General features: G+C 45.1%; 1 protein-coding gene across 1 annotated transcript in view; it reads left to right on the top strand.

Annotated features, from left to right (window-relative positions):
* Positions 1-14,973, top strand: part of SHISA2 (shisa family member 2) — a 54,541-nt gene extending 39,568 nt beyond the window's left edge. Inside the window, exon 2 of the mRNA XM_069202232.1 lies at positions 10,260-14,973. Within this exon, the coding sequence (XP_069058333.1) occupies positions 10,260-10,813 (554 nt within the window). The 3' untranslated portion in view covers positions 10,814-14,973. The remainder of the gene's footprint in view (positions 1-10,259) is intronic.
* The last annotated feature ends 5,813 nt before the right edge of the window (positions 14,974-20,786 follow it).

Below are 20,786 nucleotides of genomic sequence, written 5' to 3'. Positions count from 1 at the left end.
AAAATGAGAGGCAAAACTATTTGCAGGGAGCATGTCACATTATTTTCTCCGGTAAGAGTTGTTTGTGTGATCAGAACCCACATGTTGCATATCTGTCCTGTTAGGTGATACATAGGCCGTGGGGATTGTGTGTCAAAGAATGGTGCAAGTCAGGTTAGCGTAAAAAATATTGACTCTAAGCTGACTAGCGTCATTTTGTGACGCACAACCCCCATAGACACGACTCCTGTTTTAGCAAAGACAGGAACAAGATCCTCTGCCCAGTGGCCAGGCACAGGGGACTTCTGTCCCCTGGGCCTGGCCATTGGGCATAGCGCCATGTAGGGGGGCCCAAGTTAGGCCCCTCTGTGACACTTTAACAAAAAAAATAAGAAAAACTTACCTGGACTTACCGTAGATGGGTACCCCCATGCATGGGTTTCCTCCAGGGGTGGGTGAGGGTGGCAGCAGGGGGTGTCCCTGGGTGCAGGGAAGGGCACCTGTGGACTGCTGCCATGGTCTCTGACCATGGAAATGAGCCCACAGGTACCCTAGTGCCTGCTTAGTGCCATTATTTAAGGCCCTCCTCCTCCCGTGCGTCATTTTTGCACAGGAGGATAAATACGGCACAAATGCCTTAAAGTCATCTTTTGCCCAGGAACATCTACCCTGCATCTCATTGATGCAAGGTAGGTTTCCAAGTTAAAAAAATTACGCAAACTCCATAACTTTGACGCTAGACGGGTCTAGCGGCAAAGTATAAATATGGAGTTAAGTTTGCGCCGGATTTGCATAAAACAAATGACGCAAATCTGGTGCAAAAAGAGTATAAATATGGGCCATAGTATCTGTGTTGCCATTTTGTTGGCGAGAGTTTAAACTCGCCGTCTGACTGGGTCGGTCGGGTACAGTGGTACAACAAGGGTGTCATGGACCCTGGTGCAAGCAAGGAAAATTGAGGTTTGGGCGCACTGGGCCCGTGAAGCCCGAGGGTCCTTGCCAAAGCACCTGCTGCACTGTTGATAGCTGTGCCCATTGCAAGAAGCTGAATGTTACAAAAGTCAAGACCTTGCGTCTCAGCAGTGTGATATTCGAGTCAACTCACTGTAGAAACCAGCAGATGATGCAAGCTTTCAGGACTGAGGCGGAGTCAATGTCCATGTAGAGGACGGATGCATTGAAGGCTTTGGGTCCATTAATCTCCTGATTTACTCCTGTGTCACTGTAGGCATTCATGCTCCTCTCAATTAGCATTGCTAAATGTAAGGGCATTCCTAAAGCTGTGCTGTGCATGACATTCTGTGTTGCAGCTTCTTCCGCCCATTCACCATCTATAACATTTTTGCCCCCCCACAGACGCCCCTGCCCAGCTCATGACCACAGCGTGGAGGGTGGCTCGAGGGACATCAAGCCCAGGTCCCTTGGGGCTTCTCAATCCACTCTTGATTCAGGACTACTTAGAGACGGTTCCTTCTTTAGGCGCATGTTCTCATTCATGCACCGAGCAGCTGTGCTTTGTAGTGGACTCCCACTCATGCCTTAACCATGAAACTCTATCTCCTGCAGCTGGGAGCTTAAAAGGAAAAAAGCAGGACAACTGCATTGTTTGGCAATTACCGTGGGGGCTGCTCTGTTGTGATGGGGATCATTCAGTCCCTTTAAACAGGTGCAGATTCTCAACAGGTGGGTAAATGCCGAGAAGTGTAACAAGCAATCTTAAGCCGCCACTCAGATGTCACTGCACTTTACAGTAATGGTGATGTGCTATCGTGCCAATGGCCTGATTGAGTTATTTTGGCACATTGCAGTTAAAACTGGTAATAATTGCATACAGGGTCTTGAATATCATTATTCGGCTCATCTCTCACAGGGCCACCAGATCGCCTACGGTATAATATCTTGAGACAGACTGTGAAATCTAAATATATCACATGCTAATACGCAAGCCTTCGACACATTCAAGACTGCAGGGAAATACATATTATTCATGAAAAGTTTCCGGGATGTGGGCCTGCGCACTTGTGTGTTTCCTTGTGCCAACATGTTCTCATGCCACCTTGTTCTGCCATGTCCATGTGCTGCCACGCTTATGTGTGCACCAGGCCTCCCGTGTGTTCCATGTGCCCATATTTGCTCTTCAGTGCTGCTCTGTCCTTGCTTGCTCCACTATGTTTCTATGCCACCGGGTGCTGGCATGCGCAAGCGCACCCCTATCCCCATGCACCCTACCACCGCGCACCACCCCGCCCACTCGCTTGCCCTCCCCTCCTTTCCTGTTCCGGCATGTCTGAGCGGGCAGTTGTGCTGACTGTGCATTACTAGGTCCTGCTACATTTCGCTCTGGAGCCAGGGACATCTGAGAGAGTATAATGTTTCAAGAGCTTCCTGACCACCTGCTCAGAGTGTTCTGGGACAATCCATGAAGAGGACAGTGAGGCAAGAAAGAAGAAGCCATGGCGGAGAAGGGGGGAGGGTGTGATCATGGAGATCGGAGGGAAACCCCAAAGGAGCTCCTGTTGCAAGTAGAGTGACACAAGTGTTAACCTAATTAGCACAACATAGGGATTGTAGCATAAACTGCAACATTATACTATTTGTGTGCCTGGCGTAGTTAAACTCACACTTCCCATTCCCAGTCACAGTTTGTATGTGGCTGGCTGACCAAGGTATCACGATAGCATCTCTCACGAACTCATTTCAAAGCTGGGTGGTCTATCCTCCTTTATTTGAGTTTGCCAAAAAGATTATTGGAGAGAATTCAAGTGAGTCTAGGTTTCAAACTTGTGAGTTAGCTGTTTCCTTGGTGCAGAAATGTCTGCTAGTTACCAACGAAGGCTCTGTACCCATTAAGTCAGTCCACTTGTCCCATTGTGTGCTTGGGTCTGCACTATATTTCTGGAGACCAAAATAGTTCAATAAACAACCTGCGGATCTTTTGGATCCATATCTGGACGAAGAGTGCTAAAGGTAACTGTGCCACCAGTGGAGGCCAGGGATCTGCTGTTGTAGGTTCCATATAATGAAAAGGTTTTTCCACAAAGACGCCCAGTGAACCAATTCTGTGGGGTGACCCTGGATACAAGGAAGTAAGAAAGCGATGCTACAGACTAACTCACCATTTATCATACCTATAGAGATTTGGACACTGCATTTTCCCAGTGGGTTGTAAGCTAGGTAGTCTCTTTGAAAGAGGGATGGCTTTCATGAGCCAAATATTAAAACTCCATTGCCTTCATTCTGGTCATTGCCTTCAGGTTTAATTTGAATTTTTCGCCAAAATCTGAGCAGTGTCGAGATTTGATCGAATAACATTGTAGATTGTCTGAAAATATGGCTAATTCCTTATGTTTGACAAATTGATCTGGCAGGACCCAAAGTTAGTCTTTGTGGGAGGAGGAGGCAAGGTTAACCTGGTGCACCAGATCCTTGTCGCGAGTTCTGCCATAAATGGGTGAAGCTCCTGCCCCATCAAACTTGCACTTCATTTAGAGTCAGGGGAACCACTGGGTTTCTGATGGCAGAACCTAGGCTGGCTCTGGCGAAACAAACCTGTAACCTGACTGCTTGTCTTCCATTGGGCACAAGTTTATAGTGGCGGTGGCCCTGTCATAGATTGGGGCTACTTCCTTTGACTTCTCTTTCCCAGGTCCATCCATGCATGGCCTGGTGGACTAGTAAAGGTCCCAGACTTTGACTGCAGCTAAAGGCCCTGCCCAAAAAGGGTGGGGTAGCAAGCTGCAGTGAATTGCCTTAGCACTACATGTTCCAACACTCACTCTCTGCAGGGCCAACATCACCCTGCAGCTCCTGGCTACAGAGCAACGAGCAGGCCTTGCACCAGTGCCAGTGGAGGTAATTCTTTGGGGTGATAGAGTGTCAGTTTCAAGGCCTACAACGGAAGTACCCACTGCCCTGAAAGGCCAATAACGTTGCTTATTACTGTGCAGTACATCTACAGCTGTCCTCTTTTCTTTAAACGTTTCAATCTTTTATTGCATAAAGCTTGAGAATTTAAAAACAATTCCTCAAAGTTGTTAAGTGTCAACTTTAGCATCTTTGCACACTAGTAATCCTCCATGGAGATCTATTGATAATGCATGGTGATCTCTAAAACAAGCTAGTGAACTCTGCCATTGTTCAAACAAACCTCCTCATTCAACATTACCCCCCTCCCTCGATTGATCACTAATAGCAGTCTGTGGAAATAATGCTTCCTGCCAACCCATCTCTTTTACTTTGCTTATCAAGACCAATCTATCGGTAACAAGACATACTTTATCACAGAGCACCATCATTCCTCACTTCTCAGGGAACTGAAACCTAGACAGATCCCACAGACCCTGCAACTACTGCTGCCTTCCACAAAGGTCCTGCAAGCTTCAGCGACAAAGCCTGCACCTGTCACGAAGATGGCAGAATCTACCTGCTGATGAATTTATCACTCAGAACCAAAGCATCGCTACCTCTACGGTGTCTCTGACTCTTTTGGAATGCATCAAAGTCACTGTCTTTGTACCATTCAATGTTCACGTGCTCAGAGACGTTCCTCAAGAAGGCCTTTAATGAACAAATAGTAATAAAGTATGTTGAGAGTGGAAATGGTCTACAGTGAAAAAGCCATAATCTACCAACAAATCCGAAAGAATCCATGTAAAAACCATGCAGGTTCCCAATTATCTGAAGTGGGACCAGTGTTGGATGGCACAGGTTTTGTAAACGAGTCGTAGTATTTTGTTAATAATCAAATTTGAGACATAGCCATGTACACAAGCAAATGAAAAAAATATAGTCAACTAAGTGCAATTGCTAGTCTTGCTCTAGTTAATCACCGGCCACTGCAGGCATGCAGAATCAAAGTACTTCACATCCTAATATTCAGTTTTGAAAGTTTGTCCATTTTATAATGCCTTTTTAATATATATTAATGTCAATAGTAAGCTTTTTACCTTGCTAACAATAAGGGGGTCATTATGAACACAGAGGAAACAACCGCCGTGTTCATGCTGGCGGTCAAAACACTGTCCGCCAGCGACCCCGGAACCCCGCCGGACAGATAATGAACATTTCTGAGAGCTGGCGGGCAGAAACCTTGTTTCCGCCCGCCGAATCACAGAAAGGCTCTGCCGGGACATTGACAGCCACCGTTAATGCTGCCGGCTCACAGAAAGGCTCAGCCGGGACATTGACGGCAGCTCCATTCAATGCCTCTGTGTGGCAGGTGCAGGTGCACCCGTCACGCAGATCACTGCCCGAAAATCGGGCAGTGATCTGCGCAACAGGGCTCTGCACCGGGGCCCCTGAACTGCCCATGCAAAGTGCCCCGGGGCACCCCCTCCCCCAGCCTCCGAAAAGGCTGGCGGGAAATTAAACATTATCCACAGGGTAGCACAGCTACCCTGGCGGATGGTGTTTCATCCCGCAGCCAGGCTGCCTGACGGTGGGTGATGGCTGCCGCTGGCGGTTGTCACCATGTGCATTATATGGCGGTCCGGCACGCCATGCCGGCTGGTGGCTTCAGCCGCCACTGCCGGCATGGCGGGCCGAACCGCCATGATCATAATGAGGGCCTAAGTCTGATCTGTGGCAAATGCAAATTACCTCCTATAATATTTTTTAAGTATTCTTAGTCATGCTGTTTATTGTGTTCCAGGAGGTCCTGTGCTATGCCACATTTCCAGGGTACTCACTGAAGGTGAATGTATTTATACTTAATCAGAATGGAAATCATTTGCATAGTGGCTAGTCAGAAAATCTGGCATGGAAGACGCCACCCTCAACTTTTGCTGCTCCAGCCCCCCCACATTCTTGGCACCTGCCTCACCTTTTTCTGAAGAAGAAGAGTGCCTGCCAGGCTGAGCGAAGGTTAGCCTGGCAGACACTCTTCTTGTTCAGGTCAGGCAGCCAGGAACTAGATGTGCTAAATGTGCAGACTCCTAGATGCCTGAGCTGAACTTTACCAGCCTGAACGTTTCACAGGGTGTGACCTCCTCAGCCTTGCAAAAGTGCCTCGAGGCCCTCCTCCTCATGACAAGGGGTAGTGTCACTGATTGCCTCATACCTGGATGAGTGCTTCAATTTTAAGCCCTGAAGTTCCCAGGGTTGTGTTAATCAGTGACACCTCGACACAGAGTGGGGTGTGGTTAGTGGTCTCACTGACCCCTTCCTACTCTGTGACGAGTGACGGACTTCTGCCTCCACTCATTGGCTGACCTGGGGTCAACCAATGAGAGAAAGCAGCAGTCTCAACCCTCCTGGGACCCCCAAGGCTTTCCTCTCCTTGAGCTGCAGTGCAGATGTGTTTTATGTTTTTGAATGTTTGCTGTGTGCATGCATGCATGTATAAATGTATGAATTTGTTGTGAGTGAGTGTTCAGCCAATGAGAGAAGGCAGCAGTCCCAACCCTCCTGGGACTCCCAGGCGTTCCTCTCCTTGAGCTGCAGTGCAGATAGGGTTTATTTTTTGAATTTTAGAGGCTTGTGTATGTGTATAGATATATGAATTTATTGTGAGTGAGTGTTGTGAATTGGTGTATGTCCATGTATATATATTTGTGTGTGTGTGCGCCCCGCTGTTCCTGCCAAAAATTATGGCCACCACTTCCCCTCTGGTCATCAAAACACTTGTCATTGAAGGACAGCGCTTCAGTCCTATGTCCATTACTATGTTTCACTGTACACAAATACTGCAGGATGAAACCATGGATTATGACCACCATTTTAATCACAGACTTACAGGGTCTCCAGTTTTGGCCTCGTTTTTCTACTAATGTTGCTCTCATTGCAGGCATAGGTTTTTTGAGACCACAGATAGAGTTTGCTGACACCACATCTACTGGGAACTAAAAGCAGCCCTGAGCAGGAGCTGAGTTTGGGAGTGGGTGCTGTGTTTGCAAGTATATTATAGTTTTAAAAGCCCTTACTGTAGCGTTCCTAGCCTAAAGCAATTTTCAAGCAACCAAAAAAGTGTCAAGATTACTTTGGTGATTAGTGTTCTTCCTGGAGAGAGTTCATTGTTTTCTCTGGTGTAAGTTTTAAGGTAGTGCGGGGGTTAATATGCCGCCTGCAAAGAACATGTACCATGTAGATCACAAAGGGCATATACCACAAATAGGTCAGTGGGTTACTGCTTTTGTCTTAGAGGTCCTTTTGTTACTTACAGTCCATAAATTAAAATCCCAATCCAGACCAGTAAACTAATAACTTTCATCAAAGAACTGCATGCATTCCGCAAGGTATAGATTAGAGCTTTATCATTTCCCCCCCAGTCTTTCATTATCCTAATGTTGCAATAAAGGATTCATTTGGGTATAAGTCCATTATTATTATTAAAAGAACCCCCAAACATGGTGTTATATTTTGTATTCTAAGTGTGTACTTCTCCAGACCAAGCACTCTTAAACTATACATCCAACCAGTATGGATGACATGTGACTCCTACACCTTGTAGTCCTCTGTCTTATGTAACATTTCTTATACACTGAGTTACACATTTATGATGATTGCCTCTGTGTAATGTGTGTGCAATGTAGTGTTCTGACACCCTACTCTGGTGTGAGTGGCGCTATAAAACTAATTAAATGTATCTGAGAGAGGGTGGTTATGGAGACTTGAGGGCACTATTAAATGGTGGTAGTGAAGGAATTCGTAGCGGAGGTGGTCACTGGGGGGTGCCAACAAATATGGTCGCACAGGGCGCTGCCAGTGCTAAGGCCGGCCCTGCTGCCCAGTGGGGAAAAGCCCATGGAATAAACTGGGCGTCCGTCCCAGGGTCATGTACATTGACTGCCTTCCATTAAAATATATTTAAAAATCTGTGCCTTATGCTATGAGTGTATTCCCTAGAGAAGTGTTTGAGTTTCCTATCTTACCCTCCAAGACTCCTTTAGGCTTTATCTACGCGGCTCCTAAGCTCCCTGTTTGGTGGTTTTTGAGTCAAGCGCCAAGACTGCTGCGATAGGCACTCTGCGCGCTGGCTGTGTCACCGCCCTCCCACGGGTCCCTTCGGCATCCTTACTTCTGAAACGGCGCGCTGGCGAACAGTTGTTATTTTTACCCGTTCTGCTCTATGCTTTGCTCAACAAGTCCTAATTTTCCCACCTACATCGGAGTCCTAACGAGCATGGGGACTGTTCCTGCTTTTTGCTCCTCTCGTTAACAAACTTAAAATAGCTTCGCCACCTCGTTTGACCAACTTCAGTGTTTATCTTCTGGTCTAGTCTCACGTTTGCTCGCGTTGACCACCTGCCCTGCACCTCTGTCACATTCCCAAGTACCCTTCAGTCCCACTGCTGCTGTCACTCTTTCACATCTCTCTGCAGTTGATGGGTTTTTGCACATTTCTTCTTTTGTTTTCTTTTTCATATGAAATCTGAGAGATCTACAATGGCTCCTGTGCTGTCCTCTCCGATTCAGCCTCTCTTCTGATGCGTCCAGATTCTCCCCTCCTTCCAGGGCTTGCTTCAACTAATCCGCAGTAAACTTATCTCATTGAGTTTACAGGTTTCTTTACCCTATAAACCAGTGCTGCCTTATATTTTTTTAAGAGCGTTCTGTGCGCTGTTACACCAGGGACAGGGTTTGACTCACAGGCCTGGGAACCAAAATAAACCTGGACCCCATTAGTGAATTAGATAGCCAAACACGTGGCCCGTGTTTCTAATTCAGGCTAGTTTAAATTTGTAAAGAACACGGGATATATTGCATGAGAGTCATTATTTAATGGTGTATAAATTGATGAGTGGTCTGTGTTTTAGATTAATCCTTTATTTCTTCCCCCAGTCTATATCCAGTTCAGATCCTATTCTGTTTTTGCATATGACAAACACAGATATTGTATACATGCATCGATCTACATCTATTATTCTTGTAAATTCTCCTAGAAGGGGAAATATGTAGCATCCTTCTTCAATGCATGACATCATGAAACATGCATGAGGTTCTAGAATAGCACATATGGAGGGTTTCAAAATTACCCATTTTGCCAGTTGGATGGCATTTCCGTACCCAACCAGTTTTACATAATACATTCTTTTACTTACCACTGCCTTGTCATTATACTGTATGGGTGTTTTTCGAGGTATTGGAGACTCCATGCATGTATGCTTGTTACAGGCAAAGTTTGTGGTAATATTGGTATTATCAGCAGTACAAACTGGCCCAGAAGACCATAAGATAGGCCCATAAATGGCCAAAAAAACTGGCTTGCACGCTAGCTGGCGAGACCAGCCCTTTTGGCACTGCCAGCTTTGCCGGTAGGCCAGTCTGACCCTGAACAGGTACCATATTCCTATTTCTTAACATTGTACATGATTGTATGACCGGATCTAACTTTGTGTCATTGTATTAACAGTGCCTCACTTATGGTGAGCTCGGTAACAAATTCCCAGCGGTCACCCCAAAACCGCCCACAAACAGGCAGTCCCGTAGGAAATCAGAATAATCTCTTCTCTTAGATGCAGAAACCCTGTATTTGCTTTTATCACAATTTACCAAATAGAAGCCTCCACCTATGTTGCATTCCTTTTTTATGTTTGACGTGTAATAGTAATTGCACCATTTATGGCAAACAAATTGTGTTCATTGCATACTATAACCTTCTTCAGCCATTGGCTTCTTAGGTGCAGGAATCTTGTGCTATGAGCTTTAGATATAGCCAATCACATCTCTGATCAGCCCATAGGAATACTTGAGTCTCTGTTTCTGTTGGCTGTTTGGATGTATCTTTTCTCCTCCACTAACATGCACTGAACACACCTGAAAAGTACACTCTGTCATTACACATTTTATTCCTGATCTTATGCAAGCCGTGTATACACAGAGCAAACGTTATTTCAGTTTTGTACTGCAGTGGGCATTTTTTATTGCTGTTGTTAGTGCTCTAGTAAGAATGTGAACCAGGCCCTTAGAATTGTGTCAGCAAATTATCAGCAAGCAGCCGCCATTTTCCCTTTAGCTCCTCTTGCCCCATTAACATTAGCTGTTTTTTCGTACCCAAAGCTTGAGTGATTTGTGCATCTGAGGATACCTATTCTTAACTATCAGTGGGGGAATTAGGCTTTTCCATACTGTGATATACTAACTTACAAAGTAACCCCCAAAGAATATCAATTAGTGCAGTGTATTGCAGTAAATTTAGATTTTTTTTTTAATTAATACTACATGTAATACATAATGTTTACAATTGTAAAAATGCTACATTTAACTTTTTGCATTATGTACCGACAAAGTACTCATGATCATGTAACATTAATGCTCTGTTTATATCTTTCTATTTCTTGCAGTGCCTATCTATGTACCATTCCTTATCGTTGGCTCTGTCTTTGTAGCCTTCATCATCTTGGGCTCCCTAGTGGCCGTTTGCTGCTGTCGATGCCTGCGGCCCAAGCAAGAGCCTCAGCAGAGCAGAGCCCCTGGAAACAACCGGATGATGGAGACCATCCCCATGATCCAAAGTGCGAGCACGTCACGTGGGTCCTCCTCGCGCCAGTCGAGCACCGCTGCCAGCTCCAGCTCGAGCGCCAACTCAGGAGCCCGGCCGCCTCCCACAAGGTCACAAACCAACTGCTGCCTGCCAGAAGGGACCATGAATAATGTATATGTCAACATCCCCACCAACTTCTCCGTGATGAACTGCCAGCAGGCTTCACAGCTTGTTCCACATCAAGGGCAGTACCTGCACCCGCAGTTTGTGGGCTACGCCGTGCCGCACGACTCTATGCAAATGACTCAAATGCCGCAATTCTTGGATGGGTTGCAAGGCGGATTCAGGCCAATGCAGTCACCCTACCCCCATAGCAACCCGGACCAGATGAAATACCCCCCGGTGACAGTATGAAGTATTGGGTGACGTCTGATCACTGAAAAAAGAAGAGCACTTTGGAGGAAGTTTCAGTGCTTAGTGCATCAAAGAAAGTGAACTTCTCCAGCGCCTGCTAAGCATTTCTTGTTTTCATTGGAATGAATTGCCAAAAAACTGTCAGAAAAACTTCCTGAGTTGACATTACCAGATAGGCTTTCATTCCAGTGGATTCCAGTGGAGGATTAACTATGGGACAGAATGTATTGTCCTCAAAATGGCGGCTATGCCTTTCAAACGACTGTAGGTTTGCTGTACTGTAAACGCCCGAGCCATTAAGTACCCCACCGGTACAGCTAAAGTCTTCTTTCCATGGTCAATGCAAGTTTTTTTTTTAGTGTACATGAACTGAAAAATGTTTAGGTAAATAAATCCCCAGATCTGTTTAATTCTTAAGACAATCATTTACAAAGAGTAGAATAAAAAACTGACTTATTGGCTGAAACAGATTTCCTGTCCAAAAGAAGTTTTGTGATTTTTCTTTAAAACACCGTTAATTAAAGTGAAGCCATATGTGATGTTCTTGTTTGTATTTTGATAAGCAGGTTGCCAGGTTTCTGTTTTTGAGTGTGCTTGTTTTGGCATTTTTACCACCTGCTTCTACGTGGCACTAGAACCAGTTGCATTTTGTGGGCATCGGTACTGCTGAAAAATCTATGGTTCTATTAAGGGAAAGAGATGTTGTGTGATGTATCAAAAAAGTAATCATTTTGCAGCTAAAAAACCTCCCCTTAATACTGAAAGATTCTAGATTGTTGGTGCGGTGGGGTCAGTCACACTGACGGTACAGTCAAAATTTGATGAAAAAAAAATAACAAATTGTGATATATGGATAGTGAAGGCCCCACTAGAATAAACAGGAGTTAAAGAGAGGTAGGCTTTTGTTTCTCATTCCACTCCCCATTGGAAATGCATTCCATGTGCCTTCCTCAGTTTAAATGTAATGGGAGGGAAGGGCAGGTAATTGATGTTCATAAGAAGGTGATCAATAGGCTTATTAGTGCCTGGTTCAAGACCTTTTAGGCAGACAATCATAACAAGTGTCCCTGCCCACTTCACGCCCATCTGATACCTTCACAGAATTTAAAGCCAAATGTATAAAAACATTTTGCAGTCATAAACCCTTCAATTCCCCAAATCACAGGGATGGCAACCTCAAAATGTGTTTTAACGATGTACTAAATTAGCATTTTCGATTTAGAAAGGAGGTTGTAACTCATTTGCAAAGGGGAAGCTGTTCCCACTGCACACCTTCCTGTTTGGGCAGTGCTTAATTTTTAAATAAAAACGTGCCGGTGCCCAAAGCCCTCCTCTTAAACACACAGCTGCTGCATGAGCACAGAATAATGAGACAGCTTAATCCTGAAGCCATCTCGGGCCTTTTCAGTCCATCCGTGCCCCTTCATCTCACTCTGGCAGCTTTCTGCTTTCTCCCTTTGTGACCCTTCTTCATTTTTCTCTTCCTCCGTCTTTCCCATATGTGTCTTTTGCTCGCAGCAAATGCTTGAGGCAGAAGAATAAGCCCTGGCCCTCAAAAATAAGTGCTGGTGCTCAGCACCGGAAACAACAAGCCCAAATTAAGCACTGTGTTTGGGGATTGTGTTTGGCAGACTCCTGGGGAACAGGCAGTGATCAATAGGACCATAAGACCACTGCCTTCTTTCCTCATGTCTTTTTAAATGGGAAACATTTTTTAAAGCAGCATCTGTTCCTTTAAGGAGCACGAGCAGCGGTAAAAACAAAAGTTTCCCGTTTGGCAATGTGAACTCAGGAATGCGATCTGCTGTTCACTGAAGGCAGTGCTTAATTTGTAAAATAATAACTTCAGGGGCCAAAGCTGTGTTCAGAACCCCTCGACCTGCACTATCAAAGCTCTAAGGTGTCATCTGGATTCCACCTCATGCCATCTTTAATCCCCCACCAGACACTCAGACTCTTTATCTCATTCTCAAAAGTTATTATTTATCCCTGCTTACTTACTTTGCCGCTTTCTGTTTTTCTCTTCCACCACCTCCCCCTTTTGTGTTTTTCTCACTCCTGCTCTAGATCTGTCTATTGGGGAAAAAAAGTGTCAGTTCCCAAAAATGAGCACCAGTGGGCCCCACCTGCCACCATAGGCTCAAATTAAGCACTGCCTGTATGCCACCATCTGGGGGTTTGTAGCCAATCATGGGGGGGTAGGGTCATACATTGGCACCTGCCTACTTAACATTAATTAGGCAGATTGTTCTGTGATTGAAATTTGTGACACAGCCTGTTAGTGCATAGATCACACTGCAAAATTAGAGCACATCACAAAAAGTTGGTGTACAATTTGCACTCACTATTTGCGACCTGCATGTTAACACATCCGGCCCCAAGTATGTACGCAAATAGCATCCGTTAAAGCTTGCATTCTAAGCCTTCTGATTGGCCAAGACAATCTCAGAATTCCATAGCGGTTGCAAGTACACATTATGAGCCATTGATTCAGTCACCTTTCTTTACATTTGTACAGGGTAGTATAAGAGGCTGGTCGGGCAGAGATTCTGCATTTTATGATGGAAGAAGAAATTCTTGTAAACCTTATCACTTCGACTCTCCTATTAACAAAGAGTGTGCCATGAGTTGCCTGAAACAATTAAGAGGCTTGGTTTGCCCCTGACCAGCATGACCCAAAGGCCCCTTTGAGAGTTCTATTTTAGCATGCCTCTTCATGACCTTGAAGATTGCTCATGCTTGCTTTTCTTCCGAAGTGCATAGTGACAAATGTTATTGACTAAACATACTACTGTAGGATATTGGCTGTGGATCCATATACTGATTCCACCTGACCATCAGTGTGTTGTATCGTACAACGCCAACGTCAAATCATCAGATGTCTACAGAGAGCCTCAGGTCTCATATTAAACAGTAGCATAAATCTAATCATACGGATCCGTGAACTCCCTGAGACGATTATTGGCCAACAAATGGTTAATTATTAGACTTCTCCTCAACACCCTCTCCCAATGCACTTAGCAGTGGGTAAGTTAGCCACCTGCATTATTGGAAACTGGCCTCCACAACTGATGGAATTGCATTAGTGTTGCCAAATCACTGTTTCTGAGTGCCTGGATTCGGTTTTCAGTCCAGAAAAGGGGGTCCACACCATTTATACGCTATGTACAAAATGAACATTTACATTTCCTTTTGAAGCAATAAGGAGTAGGTGTCAGTCACTGCCACAAATTCATTTTTGCCCCATAACTTCAACAGATGCTGTGTGAATGAATGCAGCATCAGAAGTAGAAGGCATGACAATAACATGTAAATAATGCAGTGGAATGTGGAACGTATACAGCATAAGAGGCCATGGTCAGATCACACTGATAATCAGTGGGAGATTCGGAAATGAATGTATAATTCTGTAACTCTCAGAACTGGGTTCGGTCCTCTATAACACATATGTTCACCCCAAAAATAATATTTCATACCTTTTGATGCTGAGAAGTTATTCACTGCTATCAGTTGATCAACCGGGCGTGAAAATGTTCCCATTGACGTGTAAGTGTTTAGAAGCAAAGACTACATGTTTGAATGACACTTCTTGGCCCCTAATCCATTGAGAATGATCATTATCATACATGGCACTGCTGTATGTTTGCTTCTGGCTCTGTTGCTTACAGGATTATGACAGAAAGCATTGCATTGAGGTGTGGGTTTCAGCTGTGTCATAGACTAGAATCCTGTAGTTAAAGAAATAGCTCTCTTCCCGACCCAGAGTCACTTGAGCAATGCAAATTTTTCCATCAATCAATACAGTATCACCTTATCTTGCGAGATGCCGTGTCCTAAATGCGCGAGCCCGGTCACTAACAGCTCCTTGGCTGGTGGCGTTCAGGTGCATCGGTTTGTATATTGTTTACTTGTAAAAATAAATAAATTTAAATATATAAAACGTGCTACAGCTGATCTGGGGACAAAATACTTTAAAATGTAAAAAAAGGTTTGTATGAAATGTGGTGTTTACACGTTTTATAATTGTAATGTATAATAATGTAAAACAAATGTTGACGTTTGCTATAGTTTTTAATTATTATAAAGGGCACTTGTGGAAAAGTGTTTTTTAAAAACCAAGAAAAACGTCTCCAATTCTTAATAAATATTTTATGGTGTGATTTGCTTTGTCTCTTTAAAATGATCAGCTTATCTTGTGAAAATATTTTGTTGAGATGCAAATGAAACATCTGGAAGTAAGGGGGAGATAAAATGACACAATTGCCACTCCTGTCTGCTTCAGTTCCCCATTACTCCTTCTTCACGTATTTCAGCCTCCATCCTTCTGCCATAACCTTCTCCAGTACCCACAGAACACTCTTCCTGGAAATCCCACACATCCTCTTTCATTTTCTCTTTACTTGCGCATTATTCTTTGTCTTACTTCACTACCCTTCTCTTTTAAAACTCCTCTGCAACTATAATTAACATTGTGCCTACCTGATGAAACGCCAACTCTCCCATCCTGCCCTCATATTGAATTGCTTTGGCCCTATGGAGATAGATGTACCATTCTGCCTTTTTAAATACTAACCCATTGTCCATTTTTCACCTCTTTCATTGTTATAATGATCCTTATATTTCCTCTGGCCAACTGCCATCATCTCTTCGACCCACTCCTTTTACGCCTTTCTGAAACCTTGACCCAACTAGGGTTCAAACTAGGAGTTCTGCCACCATCTCTTTAAAAGATGAGAACCCTGTAATAGTGTTCCTAGTGGTGCATTACACCCATACAATATCCATGAGCTCTTGCCACCGCTTACACTCACTGATCCAAGCCAACTAAATGTTCCCCTCATTTCTGTGTAAGACTTGTATGCTAAACCATCATACATACAGTGGTACAATGTTGTAAAAGTATGTTCAATGCTAAGTCTCGCTACAAAGTCTCATGTTTTATCAAAATCCACCTATACACCATTTTTGCTCTATAAACACTGCCGTGCACCCTCGCTCAAGCACCTAACACAATAAGTGCAGCTCCCACATGTGCACCTGAATGACAATACATACTTCACCAACCTTACTAAAATGATCTAATAAATATCTCGTTCATATTCTTGTATCTTGTTATATTGGGCAAAAACACATCAAAGGCTACTTTTTTCTGTGGAAGGTCAGGACATCCTACAGGGATTAACATGGAAGTGGGCATCTTTTTTACATTTAGCCAATATCTCACAACCAGTACATTTCTTTTGTCGTTTGTCAACTAGGGGGTCACCAAAACAAGTATGACTCTCTTCATTTGTTTCTATAAATACTGTATTACTTTCTCACTCATCTTTTCACCTGAACACCCGCCCTTTCCACAATCAAATTTTCCTTGATAATTCATTGCTTCTTTTCCAAAATAGTCACACAACTTTGAACTGACTCGTCATCGAGCACTTCAACATACATAGGGCCTCATTACGACTTTGGCGGTCTTTTCCTAAGACAGCTGAAGCCGCTGCAGCCAGCAGACCGCCAATGCTTGTGGTCTGCTGACCGCCATAATAAGAGTCATTGGAGGACTTCTGCCCATCGCCGGCCGCATCGGTGCGTCTGCACCGGTGGGCCAGGCGGCGTTGTGGAGGTTTGGCTTCTGCCAAACCCCACAACTTGTGATGTAGTCTGATGACTGTAGGAAAGTACCATCTTGCCTGGCATGTTACCCCCATATTTCACTGTATATATGTTGTTTTAGTGTATGTGTCACAGGGACCCTGCCAGCCAGGGCCCCAGTGCTCATAAGTGTGCCCTGTATGTGTTACCTGTGTTATGACTAACTGTCTCACTGAGGCTCTGCTAATCAGAACCTCAGTGGTTATGCTCTCTCATTTCTTTCCAAATTGTCACTAACAGGCTAGTGACCAATTTCACCAATTTACATTGGCATACTGGAACACCCTTATAATTCCCTAGTATATGGTACTGAGGTACCCAGGGTATTGGGGTTCCAGGAGATCCCTATGGGCTGCAGCATTTCTTTTGCCACCCATAGGGAGCTCTGACAATTCTTACACAGGCCTGCCACTGCAGCCTGAGTGAAATAAAGTCCACGTTATTTAACAGCCATTTACCACTGCACTTAAGTAACTTATAAGTCACCTATATGTCTAACCTTTACCTGGTAAAGGTTGGGTGCTAAGTTACTTAGTGTGTGGGCACCCTGGCACTAGCCAAGGTGCCCCCACATTGTTCAGGGCAAATTCCCCGGACTTTGTGAGTGTGGGGACACCATTACACGAGTGCACTATACATAGGGCACTACCTATGTATAGCTTCACAATGGTAACTCCGAATATGGCCATGTAACATGTCTAAGATCATGGAATTGCCCCCCCCCCATGCCATCCTGGCATTGGTGAGACAATCCCATGATCCCACGGGTCTCTTGCACAGACCCGGGTACTGCCAAACTGCCTTTCCCGGGGTTTCACTGCAGCTGCTGCTGCCAGCCCCTCAGACAGGTTTCTGCCCTCCTGGGGTCCAGCCAGGCTTGGCCCAGGAAGGCAGAACAAAGGACTTCCTCAGAGAGAGGGTGTTACACCCTCTCCCTTTGGAAAAAGGTGTCAGGGCTGGGGAGGAGTAGCCTCCCCCAGCCTCTGGAAATGCTTTGATGGGCACAGATGGTGCCCATCTCTGCATAAGCCAGTCTACACCGGTTCAGGGATCCCCCAGCCCTGCTCTGGTGCGAAACTGGACAAAGGAAAGGGGAGTGACCACTCCCCTGACCTGCACCTCCCCTGGGAGGTGCCCAGAGCTCCTCCAGTGTGCTCCAGACCTCTGCCATCTTGGAAACAGAGGTGCTGCTGGCACACTGGACTGCTCTGAGTGGCCAGGACCAGCAGGTGACGTCAGAGACTCCTTCTGATAGGCTCCTCCAGGTGTTGCTAGCCTATCCTCTCTCCTAGGTAGCCAAACCTCCTTTTCTGGCTATTTAGGGTCTCTGCTTTGTGGAATTCTTTAGATAACGAATGCAAGAGCTCATCAGAGTTCCTCTGCATCTCTCTCTTCACCTTCTGCCAAGGAATCGACTGCTGACCGTGCTGGAAACCTGCAAAACTGCAACAAAGTAGCAAAGACGAGTACTGCGACCTTGTAACGCTGATCCTGCCACCTTCTCGACTGTTTTCCTGGTGGTGCATGCTGTGGGGGTAGTCTGCCTCCCCTCTGCACTAGAAGCTCCGAAGAAATCTCCCGTGGGTCGATGGAATCTTCCCCCTGCAACCGCAGGCACCAAAGAACTGCATCACCGGTCCTCTGGGTCTCCTCTCAGCATGACGAGCGAGGTCCCTTGAACTCAGCAACTCTGTCCAAGTGACTCCCACAGTCCAGTGACTCTTCAGTCCAAGTTTGGTGGAGGTAAGTTCTTGCCTCCCCACGCTAGACTGCATTGCTGGGTACAGCGTGATTTGCAGCTGCTCCGGCTCCTGTGCACTCTTCCCGGATTTCCTTTGTGCACAGCCAAGCCTGGGTCCCCGGCACTCTAACCTGCAGTGCACGACCTCCTGAGTTGTCCTCTGGCGTCGTGGGACCTTCCTTTGTGACTTCGGGTGAGCTCCGGTTCACTCCACTTCGTAGTGCCTGTTCCGGCACTTCTGCGGGTGCTGCTTGCTTCTGAGTGGGCTCTTTGTCTTGCTAGACGCCCCCTTTGTCTCCTCACGCAATTGGTGACATCCTGGTCCCTCCTGAGCCACAGCAGCATCCAAAAACCCTAACCGCGAACCTTGCAGCTAGCAAGGCTTGTTTGCGGTCTTTCTTCACGAAAACACCTCTGCTAGCTTCTTCACGACGTGGGACATCCATCCTCCAAAGGGGAAGTTTCTAGCCCTCTTCGTTCTTGCAGAATCCACTGCTTCTACCATCCGATGGCAGCTTCTTTGCACCCACAGCTGGCATTTCCTGGGCATCTGCCCACTCCCGACTTGATCGTGACTTTTGGACTTGGTCCGCTTGTTCCACAGGTACTCTCGTCTGGAAATCCATCGTTGTTGCATTGCTGGTGTTGGTCTTTCTTGCAGAATTCCCCTATCATGACTTCTGTGCTCTCTGGGGAACTTAGGTGCACTTTGCTCCCACTTTTCAGGGTCTTGGGGTGGGCTATTTTTCTAACCCTCACTGTTTTCTTACAGTCCCAGCGACCCTCTACGAGCTCACATAGGTTTGGGGTCCATACGTTATTCGCATTCCACTTTTGGAGTATATGGTTTGTGTTGCCCCTATACCTATGTGCTCTCATTGCAATCTATTGTGACTGTACATTGCTTGCATTGCTTTCTATTGCTATTACTGCATAATTTTGGTATTGTGTACATATATCTTGTGTATATTTGCTATCCTCATACTGAGGGTACTCACTGAGATACTTTTGGCATATTGTCATAAAAATAAATTACCTTTATTTTTAGTATATCTGTGTATTGTGTTTTCTTATGATATTGTGCATATGACACCAGTGGTATAGTAGGAGCTTCACACGTCTCCTAGTTCAGCCTAAGCTGCTCTGCTAAGCTACCTTTTCTATCAGCCTAAGCTGCTAGACACCCCTTTACACTAATAAGGGATACCCGGACCTGGTGCAAGGTGTAAGTACCCCTTGGTACCCACTACAAGCCAGGCCAGCCTCCTACAATGACCGCCAGCCTCGTAATGAGGGCCATAATGACTTGCCCTTTACCATCACCATACCCAGAACTTCACACCTTACTAGGTATGGATTTCTCCACCTCTTGCCAATTTATTGCCATAGTACACCCATTACAGTTATGACCATCTTCTGCCTCAACATTACCAATTAAAATGGAGACCAAAAATCCCCAGTTACATTGCTCCAAGCTGGCAAATAAACTACACTAAACTAAAACTCATGGATATCTTTGTAATGTGTTGAGACACCATTAACATGATTTTAGAAGTAAACAGGTGTTACATTTTTGTGATTGCTCCTCAACAAAAATTCCATACATCATGTGAAATACCTAAAATAATTAATCCCCATGTTATCCTACATGCAGGTATTTCCTTTTCCACCCCTGAATATTTTTTATCTGAGGCTGTTTGCGCTTTAGATGCAAACACAATCAGATTCGTATAATTCCCTTCCTTTTGCAGTGACAATCCGCCAAAACGTCTACTGTTTGCACCGGTATTATGCAATCTTCAAATCAGGATAAAGTTGATGTTTATTGGGATTACATTTGAGAACGCCCAAACTGTTCCTATTAAGCCATCTATCTGTGATTCTTCTCAGACCATGAAGATATCATCTTTGAAGAGTAGGTCTCTGGCCTTCATTTTTTAAACTCTTTTTGCATTTTCGTGTATACAATTACCTTATACCTCAGTATACAAAAATCAGAAACAGTGTATACTGATGACATTGAACATATGATAACTTTGATGAACCAACTATACTTTAACTCCTCAGCTGACTACAGGATAGATAGGTCGATGTTTCGACATTATTGAATGTGTAGTGTGAATACAAGTAATACGGATTCATGAACACATGTTAAGAGATGAAAACTTTTAAACTTATTACCATTAGTAGAACTAGTCTGCACCTGTCTTCATGGGTCGAGGTAGAGTCGAAGTACCTTTATGTGTGTAACAGTGTGTGAATGTGTGGCTGTGTGGTGCCTGCCATGTCATGAGTTCCAGGCTTCTATGTGGGAGAGCTAGCGGGTGCCCCATATTCTGGTGTAGGGGGGAAGGGTTCCCCGCCTCGTGTTGCATCTTGGAATTCTGTCAGTAGGGCATCTCACGCAGCCGCTATGGGATATTTGCGCAGCCCCTTAGTATCCTCTCAGTGCAAGGCCCTGCTTTCGGCCTGTGCTCATGCATTCACAGAGAGGGCCCAGCCTGACAAAGTTGGGGGACTAGGAGATTTCCATTTTCACAAGATCTGATGCTTAGCAAGTAATGTGGCCAGGTCGATGAACTG

This window comes from Pleurodeles waltl, chromosome 8, assembly GCF_031143425.1.
Source record: "Pleurodeles waltl isolate 20211129_DDA chromosome 8, aPleWal1.hap1.20221129, whole genome shotgun sequence".
Classification (NCBI taxonomy): Eukaryota; Metazoa; Chordata; class Amphibia; order Caudata; family Salamandridae; genus Pleurodeles; species Pleurodeles waltl.
This window is presented reverse-complemented; position numbering and strand designations above follow the sequence as displayed.